General features: G+C 45.2%; 1 protein-coding gene and 1 long non-coding RNA gene across 3 annotated transcripts in view; one reads left to right on the top strand and one right to left on the bottom strand.

The window, feature by feature from the left end:
* The window catches only part of LOC148537894 (uncharacterized), a 76,146-nt gene extending 56,182 nt beyond the window's left edge, over positions 1–19,964 (top strand). The window contains exon 3 of the long non-coding RNA XR_015873251.1: positions 18,919–19,964. This is a non-coding gene — a long non-coding RNA (uncharacterized LOC148537894). The remainder of the gene's footprint in view (positions 1–18,918) is intronic.
* The window catches only part of ATP8A2 (ATPase phospholipid transporting 8A2), a 758,530-nt gene that overhangs the window by 60,073 nt on the left and 678,014 nt on the right, over positions 1–20,443 (bottom strand). For both annotated transcript variants that reach the window (XM_088460283.1, XM_088460284.1), the window contains one exon: positions 8,498–8,586. In XM_088460283.1, the coding sequence (XP_088316409.1) occupies positions 8,498–8,586 (89 nt within the window). The remainder of the gene's footprint in view (positions 1–8,497; positions 8,587–20,443) is intronic.

Genomic DNA, 20,443 nt, shown 5'->3' with positions numbered 1-20,443 from the left:
TGAGGTGACTCTTACAATTCTATAGGTCATCTCGTGCGTGGCCCACAATGGCGTGAGAAACATAGATGAGTAAATCACACCAAAAATTCCTAATGTTGCACTTTAGCACTTTGTAACAACAGAAAAACTGAGAATTCAGCCCACATAAAAAATAGGCTGTGAGTAAGATAAGCATCTGACTAACTAACCTCTTTAGGCTACAGCTGTAAATCATTTTCAAGCTGTCAAATTTAAAATATCCCAAACACCCAGTTAATCATCTCTCCCATAATGCGAGCAGGGAACAAACACTTCTTTCTGGTCCCTTATAGATGTTCTGGATGTATAATCCCAGGTTTTAGACTCCTCGATGGTTTATAAATCATGTCAGTAAAATTGTCCTACATCCCCAGCCTAAACTAATGTACTAAGTAGATAGGAGCCAGCGTGTACCCCCCACTATGCTGGATGTTTATTCTAATTTGTCTTCTTGCGGCCCACAGCCGCTAACGCTCCTGCTGTAGTAGCAGAAGTGAGTGTTCAGGGTTATCCTGGATGATCTGTGTTATTGTTACCCTGACAACCCACTAATCCCACTGTGAACAACTGGTGATTTGTGGGGGACACTAGCCAAGGCTGAGGAGATATTGTGGAAATTCATCACAATGGGCATTGTCGTCTAATGGGTTGGGTAAGATTGTTGCATTAATTAGTTGGGAAGTGTTATGGAAACCTTGCTTAAAAGGGAATTATTTTGACAGCACTAGACTAAGCTATGACATGTCACATTTATATGGCTTAACTGTAGGACATTCATTGGCTGAATTCATCTTTGATTTAGATCTAAGTTCCAAAATCTATTACATTTTCCGCTCATGTTATATTTCTTGCAGATGCATAAATATTTAGAGCTTTTGCACAGTTATCCGCAGTTAATGCAGATTGCAGCAGCTAACTAAAGCTTGGAAAGCACTTTAAAAAAAGTATGAATTTGTATTTATAGCCTAGTTTTTTCCCCCATTGTGTTCTAAAAGTTTAACACTGCGTTTAAAATGTTAGAATGCTACGTAACTAATTTCTCATGTGTTAGTGCACACCTGGGGCTGATGCAGGATTACACGCTTCACACACCAAAGGGCCACACTTCACGCAAAGTGGCTACAGTTGCCGGTAGCCGCAAATGCCTGATTTACTACCTAATGTGAATATCTGTTCAACTTATGGAAAGGTTTGTGCATGGGCAAGCGAAAACGCATGCCGCCCATTGATTTTACGCGGAACCAGCATCATTACTATCGCCAGGTGCACCAGCCCCATGCTAGATGCAAGAGATCCATCAGTAGCAGGCTTCTCTTCTCGTACACATGAATCACACAGAGCTTTACATACACCCCCATGTCACCAATCAGGGCGGTTGGTTATGCGTGATCGCAGTTCACGCACTGAAACACACTATTTCACGGAAAGACAGATCTGGCAAAGTTTCATCCAAATTGGACAGGCGCAAAGATACGTAAATTCGCTTCTGTATATCAAAACTCACGGTTGGCATCTGTGAGCAGAGATCCGCCCAACTCAGAATCAGCCAGTTAGTCCGTTTTGCAGATGCTCCCGATTTGATCGTAGGCATCTAGGGGTGATTCCCAGTTGTACGTCTCTTAGTTGCATCTGAATTGGCGAGACTGGCCAGCAATAGGGCACATGGGCTTAATTTAGTGTGGGCGTGTCGAGGACATGTAGACGGAATTGCGGACTATGCAGAGTTGAGTGTAGGCAGGCACAGGATTGGTGCACGTGCACCAATATAATGAAGACCGGTATTATCGGTGAATAGCTAGGGGCGGTCACATATAGGCATACAATTCAGAATAAGTGCAAAATATCCACATTCTGTTCTGTGCATGCAATGTAAGTGTAATCGTGACAGAAGCTGCACTGTGCATGTGCCGATCTGGGGCTGCGATGTTGCTCGCAGTGTCCCGAAGGCCACATCATGATTGACATGCTGCTGGCATTCAGGGCCCTGATTTAATATACATTTTATTAATAATACTTTTGTTTATTATCTTAAGAGGATATTGCTAATATTTTGCATTGCTGTAATATAGACCTATTAATCATATTTAGAGTTTGACTGGCCCACAGGGTTACAGGGGAAATCCCCGGTGGGCCCCACTGCCTGAAGTCCCATCCCCCTACTCTAGGGGGTATATTTACTAAAGTGAGAGTTTTCAGAAGTGGAGATGTTGCCCATAGCAACCAGTCAGATTCTACTTAACATCTATCTAGCACCTTCAAGAGCATAATAGCTAGAATCTGATTGGTTGCTATGGGCAACATCTCCACTTCTAAAAACTCTCACTTTAGTAAATTTACCCCCTAGGTACCAGGTTCCAGGCCTCAAATTATACTTTGTTACTCTATTGGATGGTCATAAAAGAAGAAACAACTTGCAATTCTGCGTTGTCTGCTCCTGTAAATGGACCTATAAGTGGAGCTATGGGTTTTCTAAAGAACTCACAAGAGTATCATACACCGGTAAGATTTAGCTTTGAAATCTAACAAATTTTAAAATAAAGTTTCCTTTATATGGAGTTTGTTCTGTGAAATAATCCGCCTATAGAATATCACCGCTTGCACACAATTTACTTGTATGGCAGGGCAATAGTAAGCAGCACACGGCTTGTTGTTCAGTGATCAGACTGTCGTGCAGGCAAATATTTGTATGCACAGATGCGTCCTTCCACTCCCTGCTCGCCTCTGCACAGCTTAATAAGCGGAGGAGTTTTCTGCTCTCCTGGCTGTGCCTAGGAGCAATCTATTCACACAATGCTGAATTCAGGTAAATGAATAAATGCATTGACTGTAGGCTCAGCAAGTGCTTTCAAATCCAGAAGCTAAATTACTAAGCAGTGGTTTTGACAATGAAATGTAAAATAGCAACAATATTAAATGACAAACATCCATGATCATCACTTACTCCAATTCACAGTTCTAGGACTTTTTTCAGGCTGCACCTACTCTGTGGAACGCCCTCCCACACACAACAAGATTTTCTTCTAGCCTCCAAACCTTCCCGGAAAACTCTCCTCTTCAGGCAAGCGTATCAAATTCCTGAAAAACCCACGTAACCTCCATAAACTATGCTACTAATTACTTCCCCTCTACACAGTCCACATAGAAAACTTGACTTATTTTCTCATTCTACATTCACACATCTGACCGAAGCCAATCTAGTTGGCTCTCCAGTTTTCACCAAGATCTGCCCCAAGAAGGGATGGACTCCACTGCTGGGAGCCAGCAGGTCACAGCCCTCTATGGTAGCACAGGGTTAGACTGATAAGGGACAAGATGGATAGAAAACACTCAGAAGCTGATTGGAACACTTAGATGTGAGGCACCAAATAGGAGGCACAGCGACTGAAACTGACACAGAAGCACTAAAAAGTCTGGAGGTGGAACTGGATCACCACAAGGATATCAGGCAGTAAAAGGGACTGCAAGTATACAGACAAGATCAGTGAGGCATGAGACACCATGAGGATGACTGAAGCTTCAGATAGGGAAATAGCTGGAATCAGGACCATTAAGAGCACCTGGAGCCAGGAGACTATGCTAGGAAGAATTAAGGGGTTTAAATAGGGGTCCAAGGCTAAGGGACCCTTTAATTGGTCCTGAATAGTCACATGACTGGAGTCTTTAAGGAGGAGAAGCTGGTGTGACTGGTCCCAAGATGGTGGTCCACATACACCCCATGTATGATTGCGGTGCTGCCAAAGAAGAGACCCTGCCAGCAGACCACAACAGGAGGGCCCCTTGCTGCACCGGACCACCAAGGAAGCCATGGTGATCCAGCATGTGACACCATTAATATAGTATCATTCGATGCAGAGAGGGTAATATAACTGTAGCAGGGGAGAAAAGGATGGGGCCAGTAGCCATCCCTCAACCGACAACAATGGTGGTTCCACCACTGCTTGCACCTATTGTTTTCTCGAAGGATGTGAATCCCGAATGGAGCTTCACTGCACATATACATCCCCCGCACCTGCTCAGAAGAAGCTGCGGTAAGACGAACTGCATCATAAAATGGTCCAAGTTTTTCTACGGAGCCCGGTGATGTAGTGTTCCACTCCTGTTTTATTGGAATAATACGATGCCTTACAAAGTGCACAAAATGTAACCCATACTGCTGTTTTATAGTGTTCCTATATGTCCACCAAGCACATTTCTAGGGCAGTCTTGTAAATTATGCATCCACCTCAAAATACGCAACAGTAAGAGCCCAACAAATATACTAACTACAGCTTCAGGACCACCACTCTTCATTCATTTCAGAATTTACGTTTTCTCCAAAAGATTTTCATATACAGTAGGCTTTAAATTAAGAAATTTAAATTGAGAGGTGTACTTACTAAAGTGAGAGTTTTTAGAAGTGGAGATCTTGCCCATAGCAGCCAGTCAGATTCTACTTTACATTTAACTAGCACATTCTAGAGAAGATAACAGCTAGAATCTGATTGGTTGCTATGGGTAACATCACCACTTCTAAAAACTCTCACTTTAGTAAATTTACCCCTGAGAGTCAGGGGACATCAGCACCACCTTTATTATGTGGGGACATTTTCCATGTTTAAAGAAGCTGCTTGAAAAGCTCCTGAAAATGCCACAAATGTCTAACTGGAATGTGCAAAATGTGTCCCACTGGAAGTGCGCCTTCCAATAAAGCTGAGAACTCTCCACTAAATGTGGTTTGTCCACCCCTTTATTTCATTTAAATAATGTCATCCTGCAAAAGAAAATCTATTTTTTGCATGCATTGGGACAACCACTGGTGATGTGGTCATCGTAAAAGGCAAATACATGTGGCTAAGGGTCTAATTCAGAGGTGCACATAGTCGTCACAGAGGCTGCGTCTTCTTGTGGAGCGGAGGTGGCGATAATATGCAAGGCTTCCCCTTGTGTACTAGTGTGCACCGTAATGTGCAAGCCTTGACGTGCCCACTTTCAGTGTCCATGCATGCTGCAACAATGCCGGTGGTTCCAGACAATCCACCATGACAGATGTAGTGTCTCCGTTTGAACACGGTCGCTGTGGCGGTGGCACTGCGTATGAAAATGCAGCAGCTTTCACTGACACGCCCATGACACTCCCATAACATACCACACAACAGATTTTTTTTGTGCTGTCTTTTGTCCATTTCCCTGTCACTTCCATGGTTTTCCCTCACCAGTTCTGATTCCAGCAGTTCCGTACCAGTGCTGTAACAGGGCAGCAGTGCCAGCCCGACCCCTTAAACCTGTGATGTCATGAGGTCACACCTAGGGGGCGGGCCTGCTGGCTGAGAAGTAGAGCACTGCCCGGAGCGTCTAGAGACTGCAGGGTGCCAGGCGGCTCTGCAGTAGTGCAACTGACTTCAGGGTGCCCTTCTAGCCACCCTGCAAGCCACATGCAGGTGCTTTGAGGCAGCGATGGTGCCGCCCCCAGGGTCCTGTGCGATGCCGCAGGTTACTCACTCTTCAATAATATCTCACGGTAAGCCTAGCTGCTAACGAGCGGTAAGGCATAGATTCCGAGTTAAGTGCCCTGAGCTATGCAATTACCACGTCTAGGAAGCCCGCAACTTGCCCCAAGGGTGCACTTAACACCGATTTCTGTTACCACCCTCCTGAGATACAAACATATATCTGTAATAAGTGCACCCCCCTGACTTACCGGGGGTAGTAACTGAATAAGCTCCGGGAGCTAAGAGCCTGCAGTAAGTCCCACAGCCAACTGAATTTACCTCATAAAAAGAGACCTATCTGAGGCTGGCCAGAAATGGTACAATAGTGTGTATAATATTTAGCCCTTGGTTCGTTACCTAAGTGTGTGGCCCCTATACAACCTGAAAATGATGACCGCTATTGGTCTGTGTGCCCAGTCACATTTTATCCGCACTGAGTTTGGCCACCTATTAATATACCGACATGCTTGATGATGATAGATTTGAATTTATTATCAGGCACCACAGTTGTTTGAGGACCCACATGTGGCGTGTTATCAGACCAGCTGCCCAATATTACCTAAGGTATGCATATATAGGTGTGTTGTCAGCTTATTGTACGTCTAATCCCAGCAGAGTCAATAGTGTGTTAGTACATGCTGATAAACTTCCTTCCACTCTGGAGTAACCTCATTGACGATTTTTATTTAATTATTCCTATTTTAAGTATTGAAAAATAAACTTTGTAAGATTTTGTTGACAAGGGTGAAACATCTGTAATATTTTCACCAAGGGGCAGAGGAACAGGCCCTGCAACTCTCACCATGATGGTACTCTAGGGCAAGGAGGGGTAAAGATGCCTGATCCTATAAGCTATTAATATTATTTACAAATAGATCTCTATTTCCTGCCCTGCCCTGAAGTCTGGTAGCCAAAAGGAGTTAAGCAAAAAACAGCGGACAGAGCCGTGAGGTTGATTCAGAGAAGGACGCCATTCCGATGGTCCCGCAGTTGAGGAATGTTTTGCTAGTGTGCAGTTGCGAAAAGTCCAGAAATCTCATACTGTGCACGCACTACCCCAAGAATACTATGCCGTTCGCAATTGCGTAGGGAATCGCTAACACTTGAAAAGGGGTTTGCAGGGTGAAGACTGGGAGGTGACCTAAAGTGATCACAAAAAAGAGGCTGTTTCATGGACGTGTTATGGGAGTGTCATGGGCGTGCAAATACGATGCTTAAGAGGTCATGTTTTATTTGAGGAGAGTAGCTAGGGCAGACCCTAGGCTGCTGCAAATGTCGATGGTGCGACCAATGTTCCACCGATGTTGAGTTCTTTACAAACTCCATTGCAAATGCACAGACCACACAGCCTAAAAGTGGGCGTCTCGCCACTCTTACACTCTATCACACCAAGGAGCACAAAGGGAAGACTAAGATCATAATTAGCATATTCCCGAAACCAGGGGTTAAAGTGGGCCAGAACGGGGCAGAACTGTTTCCGTCAGTTCTATTTGGAGATGGAACTGGTTTCAGCCAGGCGCCACAGGAAGTTGCCGAGCTCCTTCCATTCAGCAGCAGCCGTGATGTCTCTCCCATAGTTCTGAGGAGCAGACGGCCAGACGGACGGCAGCAGACACAGGAGTGGGGCTTAAGGTAAGTATTGTTACTGGGGGTTTTTTGTGTAAGGGGCACTACTACTGGGGACACTAGGGGGCATTACTACTGAGGGCACTAGGGGGAATCACTACTGGGGACACTAATACTGGGGGCACTAGGGGTCATTACTACAGGGGCACTTCTACAGTGGGCATTACTGCTGGGGGCACTACTACACGGGGCATTACTAATGGGGGCTCTACTACGGGGGGCATTACTACAGCGGGCACTACTAATGGGGGCGTTACCACTGGGGGCATGGCATAAGGGGCACCACTCCTGGGGGCACCACTACTGTGGGCTCTGCATAAGATGCACTACCACTGTGGGCAATGAATAAGGGGCACCACTAGTGGGGGCACTGCATAAGGGGCACCACTACTGGGAGCATTGCATAAGGGGCACCACTACAGTTGGCATTGCATAAGGGACTCTACTGCTGTGGGCACTGCACAAGAGGCACTACTACTGTGGGCATTATGTGTATTAAAGACACTACTACTGTGGGCATTGTGTATAAGGGGCACTAATGTGGGCATTGTGTAAAAGGGGCACTACTATGTGTCACAACATGAATAAGGGACACTACTATGTGGTGTAACGTGAATCAAGGTCACTATGTGTGGTGTAATGTGAAAAAGATTGTGCTACTGTGTGGCATAATTTGAATTGGGGATACTATTGTGTGACAATGTCCCTTTCCCTCAAAGACCATGCCCCTTTTTGCGGTACGCGCTGTCCCTTTATTAAGGTAGCGCCGAGGATGGGGGGGGGGTGAGTTCCACTATGTCTCTAGGAGCACTTTAAGAAGTGCCCGAAACCACTATTGCAAGAATGGTAGCATTAGCGACCATTTCTGAATCAGGCCTTGCATTAGCCAATTATACTGTTGGCTGAAGATATATCATAGAAAAAGAAATCTCATAGAAGAGGGACTATGACTATCTCACTATTAGATTAAAAAACGTCATAGCGGGGAGAATATATCCTATTTGAGACCGCTAGCGGCATTGGGAGAAGCACCAGGATCAGGAAATATACCTAATTTCATCCAAAAATAAAAGCTTAGCTCCAGTTGGAATTAGCCTTTTACCAGTCGCATGTGAGCAGTACATAAAGCATTAGTGAGCTGAACCAATATTTCAGAGAGCCCAACCTATCAATTCTCTGAGACAGCCATTTTGTCAATGAGCATGTGAATGGCCTAGAAATGAGTGAAATCACAGAGATACAACGTTTGTGTCACGGTGCAGTCACTAGCGCCTAATGAAGCGAGGCGCTAAATTATCACTTAGCCACCAGTATGGCAGTCTCCATAAGTACAGGTAATCATTGCATGTTAAAAAGAATAAGATGCCCAAAGTAATGTGACTTACGCTCTCCACACTACGTCCCGAATCAGGCATGCGGCAGGGACCAGCAATAATCCAAGCCAGAAGTATCCGCACTTTAGCACCATTCCCGCCTGGAGAGAAATAAAAACACACACAAAGATCAATACAATGTACAGTTATGTCTATTGCATCCCAGTATCATAAATTGTGCAAATAAATTATACATAGATATAGATATATGAGGCTGAAAATCCATATAGTAATAGGCAGGGTTTGGTTCACATGTGACATATAAGAATTACCTCATGGTATGTGAGCACTTGTTAGTCATAACTGCAGAGTGATCTGCTCGCTCAGGGAAAGGCATGTAACTGCTCATGTCTTATAGAAAGTGTCTCCACCAGCCTGTAATCACTGACCGCCAACTACTAACATAGATCATCATGTTTCTGAATACTTTGTTATTAGCTTTCATTTTTAATGCATCTTAAAATGGCCGCCGCACCCTACAAGCACTATCACAATGTAACGTGACATATCAGACGCACAATAAGGTGTCAATTTACCTATCTAGGAACAACATATAAAATGTCAGACTATGTAGGATGAGGAAGGGGTGAGGGTAGGGTAACTTGTAGGGTAAATGGTGGCAAATAGCCGGGAGCGGAGGCAAATCGATGAGCCAGGATACAAGATAAGGGGGAACATACAGGGCCCGATGCCAAGTCAGAGCTATGCTAATGGTGCTACAAAGTCCTTCCATGCCGTAATGAGACGCCCACTCGCGACATCTATAGACGCTGCATTACCGTCTGGGGCATCACCATAGAAACTTGCACCAGTCCTTTGGCAGTTTCTCTATCTGAGTACGGACGCCTATGTCAGTGGCTGTGCGTCTCTGGACATGCCCACGACACTCCCATAAGATGCAGCATCACCACGTGTGTTTTTAGCCACCCTTGTCGCCGTCCAAGTACGTCCCTTACATTTCTACTACCGCTGTGTCTACATTTGTTCTGGGACTCAAACAAAATCGGGACGCATGCTCTGCGACTCAGACACATGCGCTGATACATCGCTCCATTGCGTCCGGCATCCCCGCTGCATCTCACTCAGAATCAGACCCACAAAAACTACAGTTTGGAATATCTCACTTTCCTTCTTAGACTTTGCTGGGATGGGCTCTTTTCAGGACCTGTGTCCCGGTGTCTGAGCATTGATACATTGCGCCCACCAGGCATTCCAAATTGCTGCAATACGCAGTGATGAAGAACAAACCTTTTTGAGCTTTTACGTAAATAGGGACAAGGCGTACAGGTTCCATGGACAGTGCTAAGGGGAGAACAGGAGGAAAGAGGACCCTGTCCATGAGAGACCACATACTTGTAGCTTTTGTTCTATGACTATGGGTGTAAGAGTAAAGAGGTCAAATGGCTGCCAGTAAAGCCATTTCACTAATGCCTTCTGCAAAAAAACTTCAATGTTCAATATTTAGACATGATCCCTTGGAGACATTTTGGGCCTGATTCAGAGCTGAACGCTCTGACCAGAGCGCTCGCTCTGAATCAGGGCCCTCCTCCATGAAAATGGAGCAGCCTCCTGGCCGCTCGTATAGCTGTGGGTGACCACCCACAGCATATGCGAGCAGCCAAAAAGATGGTCGCGATGGTCTTGACCATCGCGACCATCGGACTTGCGACGGAGACCCTGCGGTAGGGTCTCTCTGCCACAAGCCCTGGAGTGATTTTGGCTCTATCAGAGCCAAAATCACTCCCACTGACATCACTAGTGATGTCAGTGGGGCCGGCTTCAGACGGTAGGCGTTCCCAGGGGAACGCCTCCGTCTGGCAGGCACGCTACCCGGCACGCCCACCAAAGGGAGCGTGCTGTCAATCAACATCGACAGCACGCCCCCTTTGGTGCGAGACCCGAAGCGATGGAAAGCCCGTCGCTTCCCGGGTCTCGCGCATGCGCACGACGGAGCTCCCTCCGTCGTGTGCATGCGCAGTGGGGAACATCGACCCACTTGCGAGCGTACTGCCGCTCGCGAGCGGGTCTTAATGACCCCCTTTGTTTCGGCCTTGTGACTGGAATGATGTCACCAGATCAAAATACAAAACATGTGAAAAACAAAAAAAACAGCTATTTCCATCACAGTAATTGTATCCAGTCAGGAGATGTTCTCTCCAAATTCACTAAAAGGCCAACAACACTTTGATTCTATCTTCATCCTGTACATATAAGCATCCACATTATAAGGAAACAGCTGTGGGCGTCGGGTGCAATGGAATTTAGAGTAAGGCTAGTGTCACAAAAGCTATAAACATGAGAAATGCATTGGTTAATGGCTGGTTCCTGTCACTCCACTGTCTATTTGCCTGATTCAGTGATGTAAATACCGCTACAAGCCCTACCCTGGTCTACACGTGTGCATATGAATGTGCAAGGACTGGGACGCCCACTTTTAGCATCTTTAGATGCTCAAAAACCACTTGGTTTGTCTTAAGCCGCAACCATCGTTAGCACCATCTAAAACTTTACCAGCTAGGTGCAGATTATCTGTCAGAGTTTGGCCTCCAGTGTAAATGATTATGACTCTTAGGGCCTAATTCAGAGCCGTTCGCAATTTGCGGACGTTCGTTCAGGAACAGGGGGTGGCTATTCAAATGAACCGTTCGCTCTTTGCGGTCTGTTGACGCCTCCATGTCTGAACGAGCGAATAAAACCTGCGGCCGCTATTTTGTAAAAAACGCCCCCTGGCCGCTCGCATCATACGTCATGTCCGCTATTTAATAGATTAATCGAGTACATCGAACAGCGTATGAACTGCTCGCTATTCTTGTGGCTGGTTTTGTCTACCACTATATTGCGAGCAGTTTTGACTATAAAACAACCAGGTGACGTGGTCAATGACGCTGCTGTTTTAATTATGCACACCCATAAAACGCCCGTTTTGACCTTTAAGCACGCCTGCGTTCTAATCTCCACTCCCCGTTTTCAAGCACCTTCCCCTGTTACCACCCACAAACGCCTCATTCTGTCACTGAAAATAGCAGGCACTCGCTATATAGCGAACAAACTATTTCAGGCCGCACTGACTGGTTCGCGCATGCGTATTAAAAACCGTACGCATGCGCAGATGTGAAAACATCGCTCCGAACGAGCGAACGGCCGCTTACGAGCGGCTCTGAATCAGGCCCTTAGTTCACTACAGCGACATACCCACAACTCACCCATAAGAAGGACCATCTCCCTGCATCCACTTAGTCACCTAGCTGTCACCGTCCAAGAACACCCAATATATATTGAAGACATTTCTAAGACATCTCAATCACAACGGCGACTGTGTGCGCAGTGCGACTCAGATGGATGTGTAGCAGAATATAATCGCTCAGCTGTGTCCGACATTGGAAACTGGTGCACAGGTAATCGTGCTGACAAAAGTCCCTGTAACCAATAACAACCCGTCAGCCTCTGGGCCTGATTCAGCATGGATCGCAACTGCTAAAGCGTACGCAGATGGGCCGATTATTGCAGACTGCGTATGCATCGAGTGCGTGTGGGCATCACTGCGATCGCACTGTGATCACGCAGGCCATGGAGAACCATCGCAGAGTGATTGACAGGCAGTGAGAGCATTTGAGGGTGGGCGAAACATAAACCATTCCTGGCCGTTTGAACGCCATTGCATTGGCGTACATAAATTATTCACTGCGACGGCATACACAGCTAAAGTACTCGCTGCGTACAGTGAAGTCAGCAATTTCTGAGTAAGGTTAGACCTGCTGTAATTATTCCTGAGGGGCCGATGTTACAGATGTGTACACATGACTGCAATGTATTACGGATGTGAGATAGCAGTAGTGGGCGGCAGTGGGTGTCTCTATGCTGGGCTTGCGACAGCATTGCGATAGCATTCATAAGCATATTTTCGCAGTAGGTCTGCGTGCGTAACCGCAGCTGCGATTGCAATAGTGAATCAGGCCCTCCAAGGGGTATATTTAATAAAGTGAGAGCATACTTGCCTACCCTCCCGAATTTGCCGGGAGCCCCAGGAAAATCGGGTGCCGCTGCTGGCCCCCCGGAAAGGCAGGCAAGCCCCCCTCCCCTGCGGTTTTAAAAGAAACCCCCACAGCGGGGGTAATCCCGGCATTGTGTAGCGGGGGCAGGGGCAAAATGCGCCCCCGCTCCACCCACAAACCTGTCCGGTCATGCCCCCCTGCAATGCTGATCTGACTGCTCCCTCCCGGAAGGGTCAGCCAGAATATCAGCAACCCTGAGTAAGAATCTTTAGAAATGGAGATGTTGCCCATAGCAACCAATCAGATTCTACTTGACACCTTCTATAAAATAATAGCTAAATCTGATTGGTAGCTATATGCAACATCTCCACATCTAAAAACTGTCACTTTAGTAAATATACCCCTAATAGCTCTCATTTTGTAAACTGGTCTCAAAATGTGAATGCTACTGAAGGAACCGGAGGAGAGAGGGGCCTAGCAATGTCAGGGGGAGGGGTTGCTCCACAAAGAATACTATCCCAAAAATGTTGCAAGTGCCTTTTTTATTTGCAGGGGTACATTTTCCTAAATGTTCCCCAGTTTGGGTTGCACATGGCCAGCATTTTACAGGTTTTGGCTGTAAAAATTGGACTTCTATTTTTCTGAAGTCTGGATATGATGGTAATGGGAGACAGACGTCTCCAGTTTACTTCTGTCCAGTCTGCGATTTTCCTTCGCTGCTATGAGTGTTGCTCTGAATGTGTGTTTGTTACCTTCATTAGAGTCAGTGTAGTCATAACACAACATTGGAGTTGGTTAATGGGTGGCCATCTGATAATTGAGTCATATTTGGCAGCACAGGGTCTGTCAGTGTTCCCCCGCCTGACAAAGGGCAGGTGTTCACACGCTCATTTATCAGTTTCTAGCTGCTAAATCCTTCGGCTGTTGTCAACGTGACAAGATGGTTGTAAAAATGTTGCTGCTCTGTCAGCTGAAATCTCAGGCTTGCTGTTGTATTTAACTTCCCACCATACAGAAAATAAACAGGCGGCTCCCTGGGTTGACTTTGGATTGTCCTGTAACATTTCCTAGTTGTAGAATTAGGAAAACTGCCATATATTTATATTAAATGACTCTAAGGTTAAACAGGAATGTGCCCAATGCAACTGGACAATTTTGCCACTGGGAACATTTGGCATACTACATAGGAGGTAGGACATGGTTATGTAATTCACGCAGACAGAGCCGTAACTAGACTTTTTGGTGCCCTGTGCCAGAGAGAGCATTGGCGCCCCTCCCTCCCATTTTTTAAATAGGGACATAAGATAATGCACCTGAAAAAGGGCCATGGCCTCATGGGGAAGGGCCAGGGAAGAGATAGTGGAGGCCAGGAGATGCTGGGGATAAAAGAAGAGGAAACTACAAGTAAGGATGATAATAAAAAGGACAATTGACAGGCCCAAACAGCGCCCCCTGCCCTGCGGTGCCCTGTGCCATGGCCTAGTTACGGCCCTGCACGCAGATATGGTTCTTCACATATCAATTTTGTGTTTTTGGATGTGTTCAAATTCTGTGTCCGTTTCCTCATGTTTAATCCATGGGATTATCGTAATAAGATGATAGAGTCGTCACCTCTAGTTGCTCCATGTGGACTCTCTTTATTATATCATCAAAATGAGATGAAGGAGCTGAACTTCTGGGAGTGAGTGACCTGTCTGCTCGTGTGGGCAGGGAATAGGGGTGGTGACATGATTTATTAAGGGTAATGGTGGCTAGCGCTAAGGCATAAATTGACAGGGCTATATATTATGAAGAGTCTTATTGCCAACAAAAACAACTGCTTTCACCAACGATGGGGCTCATTATTACACTTCATGGAGGTAATGCCAGCGATAACCCGACTAACGTTAAACGTTGCCAGCAAAGGATCCCCCCCATAGCTCTGCACGGCAGAGTCTATTTATCAAGTACCTGTACTGCTATTTTCCCGTTTTGGTTAAACCATCTTATGCTGGTGTGTCCACCTCAGGGTGGCGTTACTAGAACTAGAAATTAACATTTAAAAGGGCTTCTTAGAATATGTACATTAGGAAAAAAAGAAAACATTATATATCATATGTGCACTCACATTATAATTAATATATAAATATATATATATATATATATATATACACTATATGTATTAATATATTTAACACACACACTTTTTTTCTTAATTAATACAAGCAAGGAAGCTATTACAGCTCCAGGCCAGTATTGCTAAAGAACACTGTGATTTTTTTTTTTATCCTCACAAGAAGTGACAATAACATAAATACTTATCACCGCAGTGGTGGAAATATACAGTACATATCTAAAGCTGGGTACACACTATACGATCTATCGTCTGATACACCGTCCCGACGTGGATGGTAATGATATATTGTACACATTGTAAAGTGTGTATGCCCAATCCGATGTTCACTGTTGTCATTCATTGAATCGTCCCATCTGCTGTGCTGCACAAATGGGTGACGATTACACGGCTGACGTGGTGTTGTTACATGCAGCTTGTAACGATACATCACTGGATCGTGTAGCATGTATGGCGATGTAATGTATTATTACATCGCTGGTTTACACCGTTATATAGTGTGTAGGCAGCTTTAGAGTCAGATAGAGTAATAAGGTCCCCAACAGCACAGAATAGTAATGCAAACCTCCTGTCAATCTGTTACAGGAAGACTGCGGAGTCCAATGAATCTCTGTATCAGATATCAATCAGTTCATACATCAAAATTGTTTATATTGCATTACACTTTGTTACAGTGTAACAGTCTGAGTAAACTGAGATCAACGTGGATTTTACACAATATGTAAAAAAAAAAAGACACATTTAAAACCACAATATAAACATTAAAAACAAATAATATGAAAATTAAATATTAATTAAGTTTTCAATGTGATTTTACATAAAAATAAATACATCACAAAACAGCAATGCGTATAGATCTGCGCCTATATAATAACAAGGTACATTCATAATAGGGCTACTAGTAGCTATAAAACAGCCTCTGGTTCATCATAATGAAATACATATGTACAGTAACGTGTAGCTCCTCCATATAAGTTACTGCATGTTTATGTTCCCCATATAAACTACATTCAGATACTGTAGATAGATGCAGGCTGTAGATTCGTCCCAGAGCTCAGTAGTCTGGAGAGTGATTGCAGACAAGCAGCTACAGGGAGCAAATTAGCAGCTGGACAAGTCACCCTGCAATGCGGGGGGTGCAAATGCAATTTCAGGGAAGACACTCACCAGTTTTGTGACCATAGAAACTGGTTATTGTAGCTGCAGTGACTCTGTGGTCTGGTTGCTGAGGAGAGAGGTGCCCCAAAGATTTACTTAAGGACAAAATGTCCCATCCTGCTCCCTTTACCATCCTGCCCCTAGAAACTGTATCTTCTTTGGTGGACAGTCTGCTACCATATCCTATGCATGATAAGGTACAGCAAGTTGTGATATTAATCTGCACAATTCATCTAAGCCACAGACAGTATTGGCTGGTGTTATTTGGGCGATAGCACATACCTCATACACCGGTGACCCAGCAGGGGATGCAGTCAGGAATCCGAAGGTCAAAATGCCGACCGCCGGCTTCCCGTCTGTCTAATCCCGGCAGGGGTCTAATAACAGGCGTCGGGATATCCCGACGCCTAGGTTTAGGCTGCGGGGAAGAGGGGGATAGGTTTAGGTACTTAGAGGGAGGTTAGGGTTAGGTACTAGGGAGGGGCTTAGCGTTAGGCACCCCTAAAGGAGGGTTAGGGTTAGGGGGGGTTAGGTTAGTTAGTACTTACCTTTAGAGAGGTCGGGATTTTCACTGGTACCGGGCTTCTGACGTTGGGATTTGAACCGAAATAGGTCCAGCGGTATTTCATACCGATCCCCCCAGCAGTATTGCTATTTTCAAAACACTGCAGTGTATCTGATGCCCAGTACCAAACCCCAAAGTCACAATAATAATTTATCTTGGCCATTCTCCCTTTGGATTAGACACAGTCCTCTAATACCTCCATACCTGCTTTAAATCACGTTGTATGCATACATGATGCTTTCACTGAGCAGTCAGTTACATAGGGAGGACAGGTGTACCTAATGAGCTGGCCAACCTATCCATACAGTAGCCACAGCAAGGCTGCCCGAGCTACCCTACCATGTAACACACCAGAATAAAAACAGCTACAGCACCAGAAATGTGGCCGCTGGGGCGGGAAGGGACTTATAATAACCCACATCCCAAAGCCGTAACTACATTTGTTGGTGCCCTGTGCCAGAGAGAGCATTGCCCCCCCCCCTTTTTTGAAATAGGGACATAAGATAGTGCACCTGAAAAAGGGCCATGGTCTCACTAAAGTCAGCAACGACCTACTTGCTGCCAAATCCAAGGGCTACTACTCCCTGCTCATTCTCCTTGATCTCTCTGCTGCTTTTGACACTGTGGAGCACCCTCTACTGCTGCATATCCTTCACTCCCTTGGTCTATGTGACACTGCTCTCTGCTGGCTGTCCTCCTACCTCTCTGACCGTTCCTTCTCTGTTTCCTCTCATGGCGACTCCTCCCCCCCACAGCCTCTTACAGTAGGTGTTCCTCAAGGCTCTGTTCTTGGACCTCTCCTATTCTCTCTCTATATGTCTTCTCTAGGTAAACTCATCAGCTCTTTTGACCTCCATTATCATCTCTATGCTGATGATACTCATATCTACCTTTCCTCACCTGATCTTTCCCCCTCTCTACTGACTTGTATCTCTAACTGTCTCTCTGCTATCTCTTCCTGGATGTCCCAGCGATTTCTCAAACTTAATATGTCTAAGACTGAGCTGATAGTCTTCCCACCCTCCCACATAACATCATGTCCCACTATTTTTTATTAATAGATGGCATTACTATCTCATCTAGTCCCAAAGTGCGTTGTCTTGGAGTCATCCTGGACTCTTCCCTCTCCTTCAAACCACACATTCAGAACCTCTCGCAGTCCTGTCGTTTCCATCTCAAGAATATTTCCAAGATCAGACCCTTTCTCACCCAGGATGCTACCAAAACCCTTGTACATTCACTGGTCATGTCCAGAATGGACTACTGTAACCTTCTCCTAGCTGGCCTCCCCAAATCCCATCTCTCTCCTCTCCAGTCTGTGCTCAATGCTGCTGCTCGGCTCATCTTCCTCTCCAAACGCTCTACATCTGCCTCCCCTCTTTTGCAAGCCCTCCACTGGCTCCCATTCCCTTTCAGAACCCAATTCAAGGCTCTCACACTCACTTACAAAGCCCTCACCCATTCCTCTCCCATTTACATATCTGATCTCATCTCCCTTCACTCTTCTGTCCGCCCTCTTCGTTCACTTAATACACGCCGCCTTTCATGCCAATTGATTACTTCCTCCCACTCCCGCCTCCAAGACTTTGCCCGTGCTGCTCCTCACCTTTGGAACTCCCTCCCTCTCCCTATCAGACTCTGCACCTCTCTACCATCTTTCAAACGAGCTCTTAAGACCACTACTTCATTAAAGTCTTCCAGCTCTCATCCTAACTTGCTGCTACATCTTCCTTTCTCCCCGCCCACCCTATTCTGTGTCACTCCTGTTTGTCTGCCCCTCCCTTAAAGAATGTAAGCTCTTTCGAGCAGGGCACTCTACCCTCTTGTGCTTCTCCCTACTGGAATTTCATTTATCTCTTACTAGCCACTAGGGCAACTAACACTTGGCTGCTTATGCGGGCATTAATATCACTAATATAGCAATGTTTATCCATGTCCTGCATTGTATTGTATTGTATTGTAAGTCAATGGTTACTTTTTTCTCTATGTACTTTGTAAGGCGCTGCGGAACACTTGTGGCGCCATATAAATAAATGATAATAATAATAATAATAATGGGGAAGGGCAGGGAAGAGATAGGGGAGGCCAGCAGATGCTGGGGATAAAAGAAGCTACAAGTGAGAATGATAATAAAACAGGAAAATTGACAGGCCCAAACAGCGCCCACTGCCCTGTGGTGCCATGGTCGCACCACCCTAGTTACGGCCCTGCCACATACATTATATACAAGGAAAGCCTGGAACATAGATACATTTTGAAAGAACATAGGTCATAGATACATTTTGAAAAATACAATTTTCCAGTCCTCACAGACTTATATAAGACAACGCTGTTCATTATATAGTGTGTCCACTGTCTTAGAAAAAAAAATATTTCCATTATGGGATGCAGGGAAGGAAAATTAAGCTGTTACTAAGTGGGGCCAATTTGGCAATCACAATCCTACTCTCCGTACACTGTGACAAAGTTGCGCTGACTTCAATAGCGATTAAAACTCTGTAAAAGTTACGTTGCCTTTTGTCCTGCACTTATCTGTAATCAGTTGTCAAGTGAGGCCTACACACATTTCATGATGAACACTAATACACTGTGTCTTCCTGTACAGATTGGGACCACCAGCTAATTTCACAAGTGCTGTCAGAGATCTGTCAGGTGGAGAGGACTTACAGCCGCTGCTCCAACCTGCGCTGAAAGGCGTCTTCTAGGTGTAAGGCTTTCTGGTACTGTGCAGAGTCAGCGAACCATGCTGTGTGTTGTAGGAATTCCTGTCTCCTCTGATGGTTGACTGCCATTGCAAAACAGCTCTCCAACCTAACACAAGAATATCAACTGTTAAACTGCTTAACTGTGTATTGATGGCTTTATGTTACTGGAAGGGAAATCTGCTTTAAATATTAAGTTCTGGACCGTCTGGCTTTTATTCTCTTTGGGTCCTATCAAACTGCAGCACAAAAGACTCGGGATACCTCCAGGGAATACTGAACAGAGGTTTTGGCACACACAGAAAGAGTTTATTTGTCTGACTTTTTTCAACATCCTTCAAAGGGTCTATTATACTTTTAATAGCCTTATACACCTGCGACTCAGCGGATATGTTGAACTCCTTGCAATAATAGTTAATGGGATCCTATCTTAAAGATACTCAGGGGGGAGTCTGTGAAAAATGACATTCATAAAACAGAACATGTCTAACATTACTACCACGGGAATACAGGCAATGTGGGCTGTGTTAAATGTGTTGGGGTTGTTAATTTTACATAAATACCACCTTCCCCGGCATTAAAAAATAGAGCAGGTAATAAATGGGAAGAGCTGAGAAAAACCACATGTATGTATTATTTTACTAAATAGTTTATAATATTCATCAACAGAAAAATAAATATATTGATACATTTCATGGTAATGTTACAAGTCTCGCTGGATCGGAGCAGTTTGTTCAGTGCACACTCAAGTGGTTTGTTTGGATAGGATGTTGCTACATGCTGGTAACTTTATAAGCAGCCATTTTGTAGACTCATGTGATGAAGCAAACACTTTATAGCTGCTATTCTTTAACTTGGTATTTATTCTTCTGAAGGTGTTACAGTAAAACGCAAGTCAGGTGTCTAATCACTTTACACATTTACCATTGACTGAGACACTCCGCGAGGAGCAGAGTACAATATTTTGTTTCAAATGTTGTGCCTAAAGCTGGGTGCACACTAAACGATGTGCGTACCCAGCGTCCTCGTCAGCGACAGACTTGGCGGGGGTTGCTGGCATCGTCAAGTGCATACACGCTTGCCGAAGAGGGCAAGGACGGAACAACGGTGGGGGGGAGGGGCATGCTGCATTCGGAAGCATTGCATACGACATTGCCAGATTGAGCTGCTAGTACAGACAACTGGGGACGGTGATAGTGACCCGCGGGAGCGCGCATCGCGAGCGATCTAGTGCGTACACACTGGACTATAAAACAAATTTGACGTAACGATGTGTTGTTATCGGCAATATCATTTAAAATTGTGTCTAGTGTGTACGCAGCTTTAGTCTCATCGCAGACACAGCGAAAAGCCGCTGACGGGGCACTAGAGACGCTAAAAGATGGCTTTAACTGAACAGGAATTGGTTTTACACTCGCTACACAGTCG

The sequence above is a fragment of the Taudactylus pleione genome, unplaced genomic scaffold, assembly GCF_031769625.1.
Source record: "Taudactylus pleione unplaced genomic scaffold, aTauple2 ptg000043l, whole genome shotgun sequence".
NCBI classification, from domain to species: Eukaryota; Metazoa; Chordata; class Amphibia; order Anura; family Myobatrachidae; genus Taudactylus; species Taudactylus pleione.
The sequence above is the reverse complement of the archived record's forward strand: the minus strand, read 5'-3'. Positions and strand labels throughout refer to the sequence as shown.